At 36.1% G+C, this 13,980-nt stretch overlaps 2 protein-coding genes across 3 annotated transcripts; both read left to right on the top strand.

Annotated features, from left to right (window-relative positions):
• Positions 1-4,124: 4,124 nt before the first annotated feature.
• On the top strand, positions 4,125-9,260 carry LOC138135878 (trypsin beta-like). The gene is made up of 6 exons (XM_069054831.1): positions 4,125-4,677; positions 4,758-4,852; positions 4,902-5,150; positions 5,201-5,314; positions 5,365-5,502; positions 9,017-9,260. The coding sequence occupies exons 1-6, from the start codon at positions 4,569-4,571 to the stop codon at positions 9,236-9,238; spliced, it is 927 nt and encodes a 308-aa protein (XP_068910932.1). The 5' UTR covers positions 4,125-4,568; the 3' UTR covers positions 9,239-9,260.
• A 146-nt stretch (positions 9,261-9,406) lies between these two features.
• On the top strand, positions 9,407-12,838 carry LOC138135875 (beta-alanine transporter). 2 transcript variants are annotated; one of them, XM_069054823.1, is made up of 8 exons: positions 9,407-9,786; positions 9,836-9,918; positions 11,236-11,395; positions 11,446-11,772; positions 11,824-12,045; positions 12,099-12,313; positions 12,358-12,545; positions 12,595-12,838. In XM_069054823.1, exons 1-8 carry the CDS (start codon positions 9,554-9,556, stop codon positions 12,805-12,807), a joined length of 1,641 nt encoding a protein of 546 aa, XP_068910924.1. In that variant the 5' UTR covers positions 9,407-9,553; the 3' UTR covers positions 12,808-12,838. The 2 variants fall into 2 exon arrangements, with proteins under 2 accessions (XP_068910924.1, XP_068910923.1); XM_069054822.1 differs by having other exon boundaries at positions 9,409-9,789.
• The last annotated feature ends 1,142 nt before the right edge of the window (positions 12,839-13,980 follow it).

Here is a 13,980-nt window from a genome sequence, read left to right as displayed (position 1 = left end):
TATTAGTTGGCCCATAACGGGCGAATTTATGCCCCATTTCCCCCCGAGATTCGAAGAAAAGGGCGAAATTACTTTAATAATGTTAATATTTTATGTGGGGATTTCGCTTGTTTTCAGTCGAGCTGTAAATTCGGCGCACCGAAAATTTATAAACAGACATTATCGAGTTTATATCCGATTGGGTCCCCGGAAACTTTATTAATCCGCAGGTACACTTCGACCCATCGAAATTAATAAAAGTCTAAGCCGACGGATCTCGATAAATTTACATTACGGATTGATTTATTATCCGCAAGGACAAAAATCCGCGGAAACGCATAAATTCCAGCCTGTAAATCAGATTTGTTTCTCCGTCTTGGATCAGATACATATTTGGGACTTGTTGTTTTCGTTGTCGGTCGCACTTTGCCAACAAGTCTTCCGTTATTTGAGCTTTTTGGGGCACGAACGACTCCGGTGTCGACTCCAGATAGCAATTTCGGTCCGCGTTCTTATTTTAAACGGTGAGGCCCAAATAATTAATTCGCGGTGTTGGCTTGCTCTAACGAGCTACTACTAACGATGTTGTTGACCACATTTTTCGTCCGAATAAATTGCCACCTCGTGGATAAATTAACACTTCAGGACGACCGTTCCGTCCGGAAAATCCGTTCCCTGTTTTCCGCCCCAAAAAGGAAAGCGGGGAACACTTGCATTAATCAATATCCTACGCCAAATACCAGACGCTTTTTCCATTATTTATACAGTTTTTATACAAACTTCAAAAAATATTAATTTCTCTCGTGCCTTCGAAGCTAACTAATTAATTTTTTTCCGAGCGTCAATTAGTGACAAGGGTTGAGAGATTTTTAAATAAACGACTTGTTTCGCGGGATTACAAAGACTGATTAATTCGTTCAGTTTTATTACAGTTATTTGCCGGAACATCTTTGTTCCGATGTTATTATCGGGACAGACAGTGACGCGGAGGAACCGAAAGGAAACAGAAAATTTGTTAGCGACAGTACTAATTAAAAATCAAAATTGGTTTACACCGCCCCGTCGTGGCCTTCACCTTTTCACCCCACCAAGACATTCGCAGAGGTCACACCGAATTCTTCACAGACCAGGAAACCAAAAAGTGCAAACGGGAAAACATGTTTACCACCTGTTGGAACTTTTATCTCTTGATAATTGTGAATAACAACTCGCGTATCAGTCTAGCGTTGTTGACAAATTTTAAACCTTTTGGGAGGCAAATTAGCCACTTGAGGAAAAATACACAACAACAAATCTTCACAATATTACAATTACAAGCGGCGTTATTCATCTGACACATATTTTTGGGGCAACTATCATATCAGATAAACTCTAACAACAACTAGATTTGCTCGGCTCGTTCTAAATTTTTATTAGAGGCCCGATTTATTTATCATTACGGATATTTCCATCAAGTAATAATTCTTTCGAAACCACTATTTTTTATATTATCAATTATTTTGTTATAGTTTATCCAGCGAGAGATTGGTTGACATAAAAATTACTAAATTCTACGTAGAGAAAGGAGTACCTAACGCACGTAAAATTTGAAATATGTATATCATTCCAGCAGTAACATTTTTGCCTAGAAATTATGCTCTAATTAATGTACAGTTAATTTCAAAATTATAGAGTACACCTAATTTTCTACAAAATGCCTAATCTAACCGAAAACGCGAAAGTGCTCATTCTTTCGAAATGAGATGAAGAGTGGTCCGATAGCCCAGTATTATAACATCGCGAAGAGCACCGTGCAGAGGATAAAACAGACAATATTATGGTGTTCTAAAATATCAGCAGCGTTTTATGTTGTCAAACTTACCTAACCTATATAAAAATATGACGTTCAATTTTCAAAAAGGCATCTTTACATGTGGAAAAAACTGTAATAAATCGACTTCTTGATTTTTTAGGTGTACTCTATAATTTTGAAATTAACTGTATTCTAATGCATTTTGTAGTGTTGGGTTAATTTAATAAAATTTAAAATCTTCCAATCTCTCGCTGGACGAAGTTTATACGTTTACATATACGGTTGGCTTCAAAAAAAACGGGAACTGTCAGAAAAAGTTCTGTCAGATTTTATTAAATTTTTATAGTTTGAAACGGCCTTTTAGAGTTTAGGTTAAAAAACTGCACTTATGTGTCAGAAATACTACTGTCAAACAGACATAAATTGACAAATTAAATTTCCAATTCACATTAGGTCAGATTTCAATTCCCGTTTTTTTGAAGCCAACTGTACGACACCCACTCTCAAGGGTTGAAGTTGAAACGCGATTTTTCTGTGGCCACCCATTCAAACAATGACCGCGGCCGGCGTTGCTTAACTCCGGTGCTTTTCCAGTAGTTGGACCGTGTATTATTATAATTATTATTATTATTGACCACCCCCGTGAATAAATTAATTAATGGAGTGATTTAAAAATATGTAATAAGAAATAAATTTGTGGTGGTAGTGTTTTCTGAATTGTCGGGTATGGCGATTTTGATCTACATACAGGATCGCTAAAAAGTATGGATACAGGTGAATATTTTCAAAACGGTTTAGCAGAGATCGTTGAACTTCGGCACACAGTTAGAAGTGTTAAAATTCTTTCATTTGACATTTTTTTGAATTTTCTAAAATCATTAATTTTGAAGATACAAGGCTAACTTGCTTTTTTTAAATGGCACGGGGGGTCAAATTTAATATCTTTAAAAAGAGTACTTTTTTTTTAATTCAGTGAAGTAATACATGCATATCTTATTTTAACTGAAACCTTATAAAAAATTATCGAATTAATAAAATTTGAAAAAATCTAACCTGGAAATGTCGTCATCTATCGTTGGTTCTTTGCCATCTGTATTTTGACCAAAAAATAAATAAAAGTTAATTATAAGTGTAAAAATTAAAGATTTAACCAAAACAGAATACATTTTAATAATAATTATTTATTTAATTAGTTCGTGTGTAAATTGGGCTTTTTTTGCACGAGTGGGCCAATTTAAAACGCGAGTGAAACGAACATTTTAAAGGTTCACTAGTGCAAAAAAAGTCCAATTTACACAAGAACGAGTTGAATACAACGTTTTTTTGTTCGACGAGGCTCAAAATCCCTTAAAATCTTTAAAATTAGCTTGACGTTTCGTTTTGACAAGATGTGACATTTATCAAAATCCATTCACACAGGAGAAAATTCTCAAATTCTGACAGTGTCAAACAAAAAAAATAAATAAAATGTTTAAACGCAAAATACATAACTTTTACGCTAAAAAAGTTTTTCAAAATGGCGGCGATGTGGGTGTGTGTTGTTACATCACTGAATTCACAAAAAAATTCTTTTCAAAAATATTAAATTTGACCCCCCGAGCCATTTAAAAAAAAAACAAGTTAGCCTTGTATTTTCAGAATAAATGAGGTTAGAAAATTTAAACAAATCTCAGATGATAGAATTTAAACACTTCTGTGTGCCAAATTTCAGCGAGTTCTGGTAAACCGTTCTGAAAATATTTAGCTGTATCCATACTTTCTGGCGACCTGTATATCCTTGGCAAGGTAGCAACTTGAATAGTGCGACAGAGGATGTTGTATTTCTCCCTCTTTGAGGGGCGGTAATTAGGATGTTTTTACTAAAATTAGTTATCTTAAAATTGGCTAAGGTGAAACTACAATAACAATAACAAATTAGATAAAAACTTTTGGAACAATTAATTAGGAAATCAAAAAAGACACTACGCAGATAAATAATTTGACTCATCTGCGATGAAGCAATTCAGATCTCTGAAAAATTGAATTAGCTGCCTCACATGAGGTTCAAATATATTTGGAAGCGCATAAAAGTGCAACCGTAAAACACCAAACTTGGACAGACATAAATCGGGGTTGGCCTCTAAGGAATCGTGTAATTTATGGGCCGCCGTACGTAGGGGCAATAATTAAAATTAGTGGTAAATTTAAAAATAAATAGAGGGAAGAGAATCAGTTCGATGGTCCAATAAACACGTTTAGAGCGGCATTTTCTCTGTGTAAAAATTAACCGGCGTCTTACTTAGCGATAACATAAAAAAGCACAAAGAAGTTCTCGACTTTAGGGGTGGTGTTTGAGGCAGGGCCGGGACAGAGGGTGCGGCGCGTAAGCAATTCTGTTGTAGTCCATTTAAATTTGGAATGGGAATAATTAATCCTTCGAGAGTAGTGTATAATGTTTGTTCTGTTTAAAAACCGCCAAGCACCCTGCATTTTAACGTGAGACCAAAGCAATAAAGGCAAATTAGATTTAGCTCGGGGCATGAAAATTTTATTAATAATAAGTCTGTAGTTTTATAATTCGGAATTATCGCGCAATTTTATAACGGCCTCGTTACGATTCAAAGCATCATCTCTTAATGACTTCAAAATTGCTGAGGGACCGCAAATGATCCATTTTAATGCAGACTTTCGGGGGAAATGTAAGAATCGTCTTATGCTTTAATCTTAATTAGAATGTTAACTCTGTACCTGTGACGCGAATAAATTCAAGTCAGCACTTGGCGTAATCAGCGAGACTTGTTTGTTCTGCGGGGTTTTGATGTCGATAAGATTAGACTTGACACGTGATTTCTTTGTTTACCATGTTATTACACTACAAGTCATTTACAAGACTCCCGAAATGTGGTACAAATACGTAATTCTCCTCTGTAAGTATTCTCTCCCTTCGTGCCGACACCTCACTTGCTTGTTTGCGGTAAATATCGCTGTAACTGATCGACTTTTGCAGATGTGATCGTAGGAAATGCTTGCGGCAATCAGCTATCCTCCCCTAAAATCATAGGCGGCCGGAACGTCAGCCACCAGTACGACTTCCCCTTCATGGTACCGGTGCCGAGCTCGCAAAAATTTACCTAATAATTGGGGGTTTCAGGCGTCCCTGAGGGTGAACGGGAAACATATCTGCGGGGGTTCGATTGTAGATTACAGACATGTCCTAACGGCTGCACATTGCTGCTTCGACAACACCGGCAACCCGTTCCCTACTCGTTCCATGTCAATTGCAGCTGGAAATTTGAATATCAACACTCCGGACGTTTCAAACCTGAGGGCAGTTAACACCGTCACTGTACATAGGAATTATGACCCCGACAAAAATTTCAACGACATCGCCGTGCTCCAGGTACTGATCATTGTTTCACAATAGAATTGTCTTGATCGGTGTTTTTGAAGATCTTGGGGAGCTTTAAGACCTGGAGTGGAACAATGAAACCGATCGATTTGGCGAATTTTGTCCCGAGGGTAGGGTTGCTGTGCACCGTTTGTGGATGGGGTATTACTAAATTTGTAAAGTGGTCCAGTTTTGTTAACTGGTGTTATTACAAAAATTCTTGCAGAATACGACGGTAATCAGTAGCAATCTGCTCTATGTTGACATACCAATAATTGGGGAAAGGCAATGTAGGGCATATTATGGAAGTTATTTAACTAATAAAATGATCTGCGCCGGAGGTAGAGGAAAAGATTCTTGTCAGGTGAGACAAAAATAATGCGCAAAAAATTATCTCATCAGATTTTAATTAAAATTAATAATGCAATTTATTTAAGCAAGTTGGACAACAAAAAATGTTCAACTTCTCATTTATTTGTTTATTTAATTATTCATTTATTTATTATTTTTGGGTCGTAGACATAGGAAAGAAGTGCAACTCATTGTGGAATTATTACATTAAAAAGTGTCACCTTATCAGTCTTTTCGGTTGTTTACCAAAAGTATTTTTTCATCCTCATTTTTCACTATTGTGCCTACCTAATTTCAAAAACTTTTGAGTGTGTTTTGTTCTTAGGGCAATATAAAATCTTAACAAAAAAAATCTAATGTGTACGCTAGTAGCAAGGACAAATAAATACCACAAGTCAGAAATGAAGTTAAACTTCAAACGACGTGAAATGATTGATTTACAAATTAATTTCTGGAAACCGTGTCTTTTCTCTTCAAGTGCTTAACTAATGTCACTTAAGTTATGGTGGAATTAAATTTAGAACTAATTAATTTCAGACACTTGTTAGCAAAGTGAAGTAAGAGTAGTTTGTTCGTAACAGTTAACCTTTAACATTAAACTAAATTTTCAGGGAATCTTGGTAGGGTCACAGAATGTCACACAGTCTAGCCTCTAACCTCTAACAAAGTGTATTCAGAACTATCGTAAACACCTAGTAACTAACTAACATGTATCAAAAAATGTGTGGTCAAGTGGCCTGGTGCTTGCTTTTGTTTCAAAAAACTTATGGCGTAGTTCCATCGGTTGTCAATTATTCAACGGACGATTGATTTCTTTTGCCAAAATCAATTCTTTTCAGGACCAGAGCTTTACTAGATTTTAAAGGCGACTTTAAATGAATTATTCGATTTACGTTAAATGTGAATTTATCTATTTGAAGGAAATGTCAAGGCCTACCAACTATAAAAAAGCAAACCACAGCCCGCTTGACTACCTTTTTTTAAACGCATGACAAGTTATTGTAACATGTTATTATAAATTATATCTAGTTATAGATATAATAATTGGAGAATTAAATAAAATAATTATTTAGAACGGGTAAATTAATCAAAGAAGTTAAATTTCATTCAAATTGGAGTAGTTAAAAGTGTTGACAGATTTAAGAGAAAATGTTATGAAAGCATGATTTTGATTGAAAATTGAAAAAGGGCGCTTTTACCTATGCCTCCAGCCATCGCCGTCGCCAGGTACCATTGTTGTTTACCATTACGTGGACCAAAAGAAATGTTTAAAATTTTAGAAAGTTACAAATACCGTGTGATGAGCAATTACTTAGATAAGGGGCGGCTATGACTTTGACAGTGTCAGATTTTTCGTATCTTTGCTAACTCAGATAATAAACGTCAAACAACTATCACTATGACTAAAATTTTAACGCACAATGGTTTTTACTTCAAAACATAAAAGATTCATCATTGAATCTTACTTTCGTAATAGCGCTTTCAACAACAGAGATTTTTTTCTGACGGGAATTCGAGTCTAGAATTTGGGGTACATTTTTACATTGACGGGAATTCGTGTGCAGGATTAAAGGGCTTACGTCCAAGCCCAGGTATAAAATATTATGCTGACGGGAACTCTTGTGCAATGCTATAAAAATAGCAACTTTTCATAGATAAACCCTAATAGAAATGATGAAATTAAGAATATTTAGGTTTGTATTAGACCTTCACGATTGTTTTCAACACGCAGTGGATCAAGAAGATATTTTTTGTTAGATTGACGTCAGGCCCTCTCATATGTTAAATATTCGTATTGTTGTAATTCCCTAATTATTTATTGCAATTCAATTAGACATTGTTTTAACAATGCGACAGGTAGTACTGAATAATTATAGTAAATTCATTTTTGTAATGACGAAGTAGCTGGAACTTTTTTTTTGTTAGATTTTTTACAAAATAAATAAAAATTGGACAGTTGGCAAAGATTTAAATTGTCATATTATTGTCGCTACCATAATGAATGAATTTCCAAAACGGAGTAGAGCATCAATAACCAAACAGGCGAAGTAGCACATTTTAAAGGTTTTCAACAAAATAAAAGAAATTACTCATGGAGATAATGGAAACGTAATGAAAAAGTACAAAATTGTAAAAGCAAATAACGTGACCCATAACCTAACTTTTTAAAATCCCAAATTCGCGGTATAAAGGTGTGTTAACAAGACAAAAGTTACTAAATTTGGTAACTCTAGTTCGTCATTACAAAAATTATTATTTATAATGGAAATTAAAAAAATTACACTGGAAATTCCACGTTGCCATAACATTGTTACAGCAGAAACGTCAAAGTCAAGAAAACCCAAGAGAAATTGGCGAAAATGTCATTGGAAGTGTAACCAAAAACACAGAAAAGAGCAAGAACAGTGTTTGAAGACAGTTTATGTCATTTTGCGCCGAAAAAAAGTACACATTTAATCTAGAAACTCCAGTATTCGAACTTGGTTTCAGTAGATATTCTGTATTTTCATTCGAGAAATATTCTCCCTAAATACCATTTGTGCTTAAAAATTAACCGGATAATTTCCATTCAAGCTTTTTTAAGCACTCGTGAACCTGGACGACAAATCACAATACTGCCAACTAAAATGTCAGATTTTCATATGTAGTCCGAATTTGAAACAATCGTGAATGCTTTATACTTTTACATTGTTCATTATCAACAAGCTTAAGTGCACTCTGCAGTCATTTAAAATATTTTTAGAATTTAGTAATTTTGGTGTTTCGCAACCGTTGATCGGAATCACCTGATAACATGATGGTAATGCGTAATGTGTGTTGGAGTAAAATGTATACTTTCTTAGTGTACGATTCATAAAGTGGTTTGGGTGAATCACTCTGTACTAACTGCAACGCTGTCCTTAATTAGATGAGATTAAACATCACACAAATGCAATAAAAATCTCAAGGCAGTACGAAATCGTTGAAAATATAAAACAAACAGAGTTAAAAGATAAGCGATAACAATAATATTCAAGTACAATAATAGTGCGTAAGTCATTCCCCTTCTCGTGTGCCCCTCTAACATTTTACGGTCTTTTAACTGTGCCTCAAATAGAATGACACAAATATCCGTGGATTATCTTACTTAACTTGATTAAATCTGCAAAGGTTAATTAACTAACAATATTTGCCAAAGTTCTTTTGAAAACTTTGTCTTCTTGTAACTCTCACATTAGGGAAAAGAAGGAAAGTTTCAGGAGCTAATGTCAGTCATTTTGATTAAATCAAACTTCACTGGAATTAAGCTACATTTCAATTAGATTAATGAGCAGTAGGCATGTACCTATAAACAGAGTTTAATCCAATAATCGCTTAATCCGTCTGGAAACTCTTAATTAGTCTAACAAGTTATCTTGCTTATTCGGCTCTAAAAAGTATTATGCGTATTAAGAAGAGCAAGACGTTACCACTAGCGATTGTTTTAAGTTATTTTCAGAAATTCCATCAAAATATGAGCTGGCTGCTTAAAAAGATATTAATTTCAGGGTGACTCGGGAGGGCCATTAGTCTGCAGTGGTGTCCTCGCCGGGATTGTTTCTTTTGGAAGCGACTGTGGCGTTTATCCCGGAGTATACACAGCTGTAGCAAAGTATAAATCATGGATACGAAAATATATTGATAATTCTTCATCTTCTTGGATTACTCCATCAGGGCGCCACGTTTCGCTCCTAATCCTCCACACTATGTTCGTGTATCATTTTGTTTAATTTAATAAACATTATATTTTTGTCTAACATTTTTATTACCGGTCGCTTTAAGCCATATAACGTTTTGTTCCTGTTCTAATCCCGACAAGTCGTTTACGACCCGTTGTCCATACTAAATATTTAACAAAACCAACACTTCTTACAGCAACAACGAACAATCAGTTTCAAATTACAACACTTGATAACTTTTCTATCTCATTGTCATGTGATCTAAATCCTTACAATATATTTGAACAAGATTAGGTATGGCATCTAACAAATACGAAAATAAAAAATCTTTCTGTTAGATACAGACAGTGGTGCGAATCAGTCAAAATGGCTTCGAAATCTGACGAACATGTGTTCGACGAAGTTATGGTCCAAGTGGGCGATTCCGGCAAATTTCAGAAGAATTATAACATAATATTTAATTTGATTTTCGTTGCTGTTGCCACTATGGCCTCTTTCAATCCGATTATTTCTTTGGCCGCGCCTGATCACTGGTGCAAAGTGCCCGGTAGGGAACTCACCAATTTTTCGATAGAAGAATGGAAAAATTTCACCATACCGTGGTAAGATCAAAATTGGGGGACCGCCAAAATTCATGTAGATTTTTAGGAGAAACAACGGAACTTACGAATTCAATCAATGTAAAATGTACAACAGAACTAACGAAACTACAGACGATTTTGCAACAGTCGGTAAGAAAACTTCGTGATCCACGAGATCCAATAAGTCAAAAATTAAATTTAAAATTTTATCAAACGTCGTTTACTTCATTTTAATTAATTGGAAAGTACACAAAGTTTTCAGAGTTTCTCTAACAGCATTCTATAAATATGCTGTATGATTCAGATCTGGGTGTACTCGTGGCTAGTGTATTCTAGTCTCGTAATTTGTAACAATCAATTTGTTCGACTAGATTCTTCTTAAAGAAAAGAGTTTCTTTAAACCTTTAAACGCGTTTTTCTCAAAACTATGTTTCTTAAAATGGCTGCCACAATATCTCAAGATCTACTTAACTGATTTACTTCAAATTTGGTGCACGACTATACATTCACAATTAAATGGAAATTTTCTCTTTTTTAAAGAAAACGAAAATTAATAGTTGATTTCAAAACTCCCCAATTCTCTTGGTTTTCATTTTTTTTCTTTTCGATACCGACACACTTATATGTATTAAGAAACTTATTTGTTTCTTTTTGAGCTGAGCAAAGCTGCTGAAATCGTGACAGGCGCTTGGAATTTTTTTTGTGTGTGACAGGCTTAACTGTGCTGTTTCAAAAAATGTGTATATTATGTCGAAACCTTAATAAAGTTAGACACAAAAGACCGGCAGTAAAAAGTTTTATAGTTCCCAATCTCCAAAAGGATAAAATATCCTTTTCTAGACTAACACACCCACTTAAATTTAAACCTTCTTAAAGACACGCTCACTTTTGCAATTTTTTAAAATCGCCTCTAAGAAGAAGTGCTGCCAAAAATTCTATGCGAAATTATTCTTATCTTGTAATATTCTGGTAATAAAAAATTAACAACAAAGCTGTTTACGACAGAATGCCATGTTGTTTCGCAACAGGCTCATCTTAAACTCTCAAGTTCGTTAGTTACTAATTAAGAAGATTCTCGTTTTCAAACAATAATTTAATTGGCGATAATAAAGTAATTCTGGTGTGAAAAGTATCATTGTGTCAGGTTGCTAACGTAAAATTCTCTAATATCTGAACAAGAAGGCAAAGAAATGCTAAAACACGACATAAAATAGATACTGTTCCGCGCCATCTGTTAAACTTGAAGTCAGAAAGAGTTATAAACCGATGGCAGCTCCCTACCCTCGTAAATTATATAACGAATCCCTATCTATATTTAAGTGGATAATTTATAGAGAGTGGATAAGTGTTTTACAACCACGACTATCATCTTCCACACATAAAAATAATGTGACTGCTCTTAGCTCCCATTTTTCCATTCCTCACACATTTCTGAATTGTTCCCTTCAAAAATTTCATCAATTCCAGAATGTTTGCACGGTTGGGAATACGATAAGACTTACTACACCGAAACAATAGTCACTCAAGAAAACTGGGTGTGCGACAAGAACATGTACGCAACTAATTTACTAGGTTTTGGAAAAATCGGAGAAATCTTGGGCACTCTTCTAAGTCAGCTGGGAGACGTGTAAGAGTTGTCTTCACCCTCTCTGACTAGTTTAACGATATTTCTTGAAGATATGGACGCAGACCAATATTCTACGGCTCCATCATCATAATAGTGGTAGGACGAATAGGTTTGTTGCTTTCGAGCGGCGTCTACCTACTCTTCGTGATATTTCTAATTATCGGAAGCCTGTCGAGTATGCCGTTGTTCCAAGGCCCTCTCGTCATATCAGTGGAGATATCGAGCGTCGAAGACCGAGCTTTCATCCCTCTGATGCAGTGCATCGGATGGACAGCAGGTCTATGTCTAGCTCCGATGCTCTACTGGGTCCTAGGAGAATGGAAGTCGTTTATTCTCATCACAACCCTTCCACTCATACTGTTCCTCTTCGTGCATAAGTAACACACTTGCACTAACTCACGCACGAACATTCAATGTATCTTTTGTAGGTACATGATTGAATCACCAAGATGGTTGGCTAGTAAAGGCCAGATGAAAAAATGCGTGACCCAGTTGAGAAAAATTGCGAAAATAAACAACTCGACCGTCACCGACAAGGTTCTGGTTTCGCTGAGTAAAGAAACTCCACAACCAGAAAAGAATTTCGGAGTGATGAGTCTCTTCTCTAGTTGCCGTTTGGCCATAAAGTCTACACTTGTCATAACTGGATGGTTGAAAAGAGAAATCTAGTTAAATCTAGAAAGTACTATCGTTCTGATTGCAGGATTTGCTACATGATCATCTACTTCATACTGTTCTTGAACGTGAACAACTTGAAGGGCAACCCTTTCATGAACTACTTCTGGCAAGGTCTGGCTGAGCTTCCTGGTTACCTTCTAGGGAAATATTTGAGCGACGCCATCGGAAGAAAATACACCAAATTCACTGGGTGCATCGCTATAGCACTGATCGCAGTAGTTGCCGCATACGTCTTATCATGTGAGTATTCAACACATGCTACTGTCACTACATTTGTCTTTCAGTTTCCGGTCACGTGATCATCATCTCCGTCTGTGCCATCATCATGAAGTTCGTGTCCTCGGTGGTGTTTTACGCGATTAATTTGCAAACTCTCGAGATTTACCCGACTTGCCTCCGACAAACTGGATACTCGATGGGTTTCTTGGTGGGCAGCGTTTTTGGTATCGTGGCTCCTTACATCACCTTCCTGGTTGGTAACTTCACAATTTCCGAATCGATACTGATGATATGATTTGAAGGGCACATCCGTACACCAGAGTCTACCGTACGTTATCATCGCAGTGTTGGCTGTCTTGGGTGGATTTTCCGGAATATTTTTACCGGAAACGTTGAACGAAAAACTTCCGGAGACCGTCGCCGAGGCTGAACAATTCGGGGCCGACCAGAAGGTCTGGAGCCGTCCGAGGGGCAAGATTCTCACCCACAAAACTGTACCGAATGATGTAATATGATACAATCGAAATAAACTTTATTACGTTTTTATTATGTAAAATTAATCGACGTTATCTCGGAGGTGCATTTAAATTTGTTGTCTCTATCAAATGAAGTGAAAAATTACTTGACTATTAATAGCGATAAGATGCACCTACGTTCGAGAAACGTTCGCTGAATTCAATTTAGACCGTGACGAACGTAAAAATTAAATTATCTTGATTCTTATCAGGTAACATACAGTCTACCATTGTTAAATCATGGTCGTGACTAATAATTCAAATTGATTGTGTATCTATCCCTAAACACGTAGTTGCCGCAAAACATTACCTACATTTTGGTTGGCATATCTTATCTTATCGTAAGCGTGCGAATCGATCAAATGCAGTTTGAAAAAAATCCGTCGACCCCACAAAGACTCAGACTGCGTCGAGTTGTTTAAACGTGAGTTGAAGCTAACCGAGAAAGGATGTCTCTGTTGAGTTTTAACATGGCGGTTCCAGTGAAAGACAACAGAGAAAGTCAGATTTATTTCCTGTCGAGCTCGGAAAACGTGCCCCCCACGAGTCAAAGTGTCGACAGAAAATATTTAGTGTTCAAAGCGCTGCAACTGGTGAGTTGTAATTATAGAACAGCCACGAACCAAATATGTCCGAAGAGTGCCAACGATGTGAAAAGCGTTTACGCCAAACAACGGAACGGCTTTTAATAAAAAAAATCCCTAATAACAAGGTCCGCACAGTTCGCAATTCCTCCATTTGCTTTCCATTCTCACGGTTCCACACTTTATTGTATTCCCGAGAACTTCATAAAGTGGCAAACGAGAAGCAAATATTTGTTTTCAAAAAAATTTACTTTATTAAAATACAAAAACCCACAACTGGGAGGTCTCGCTCTTCCCAAATTAATTCGGCAGTTATTGAAACAATCACGACCCTTCGGGATTGTCTTTCTCAACACTTAATCTCAGGTTTCCTTTCAGGTCATCTCCTTATGTTCGCTAATGTTATTCGCGTATGGCATGCAAGAAAGCAGAAATGAGGTTGCAGACATGCTCAAGTATGTAACACTAGGAGGAGTCACAGTTTACCCTTTATTGTTTATCCTGTTGTCCATAGATATAAAACGGAGGCCAGTTTTTTTGGTAAGTATCAATTCAATGAAATCATCGTTGAAGTGATAATCGGATGTCA

Source organism: Tenebrio molitor, chromosome 7 (assembly GCF_963966145.1).
Source record: "Tenebrio molitor chromosome 7, icTenMoli1.1, whole genome shotgun sequence".
In the NCBI taxonomy this organism is placed as follows: domain Eukaryota; kingdom Metazoa; phylum Arthropoda; class Insecta; order Coleoptera; family Tenebrionidae; genus Tenebrio; species Tenebrio molitor.
Note: the sequence above shows the minus strand (reverse complement) of the source record. Positions and strands in the feature narration are given on the sequence as shown.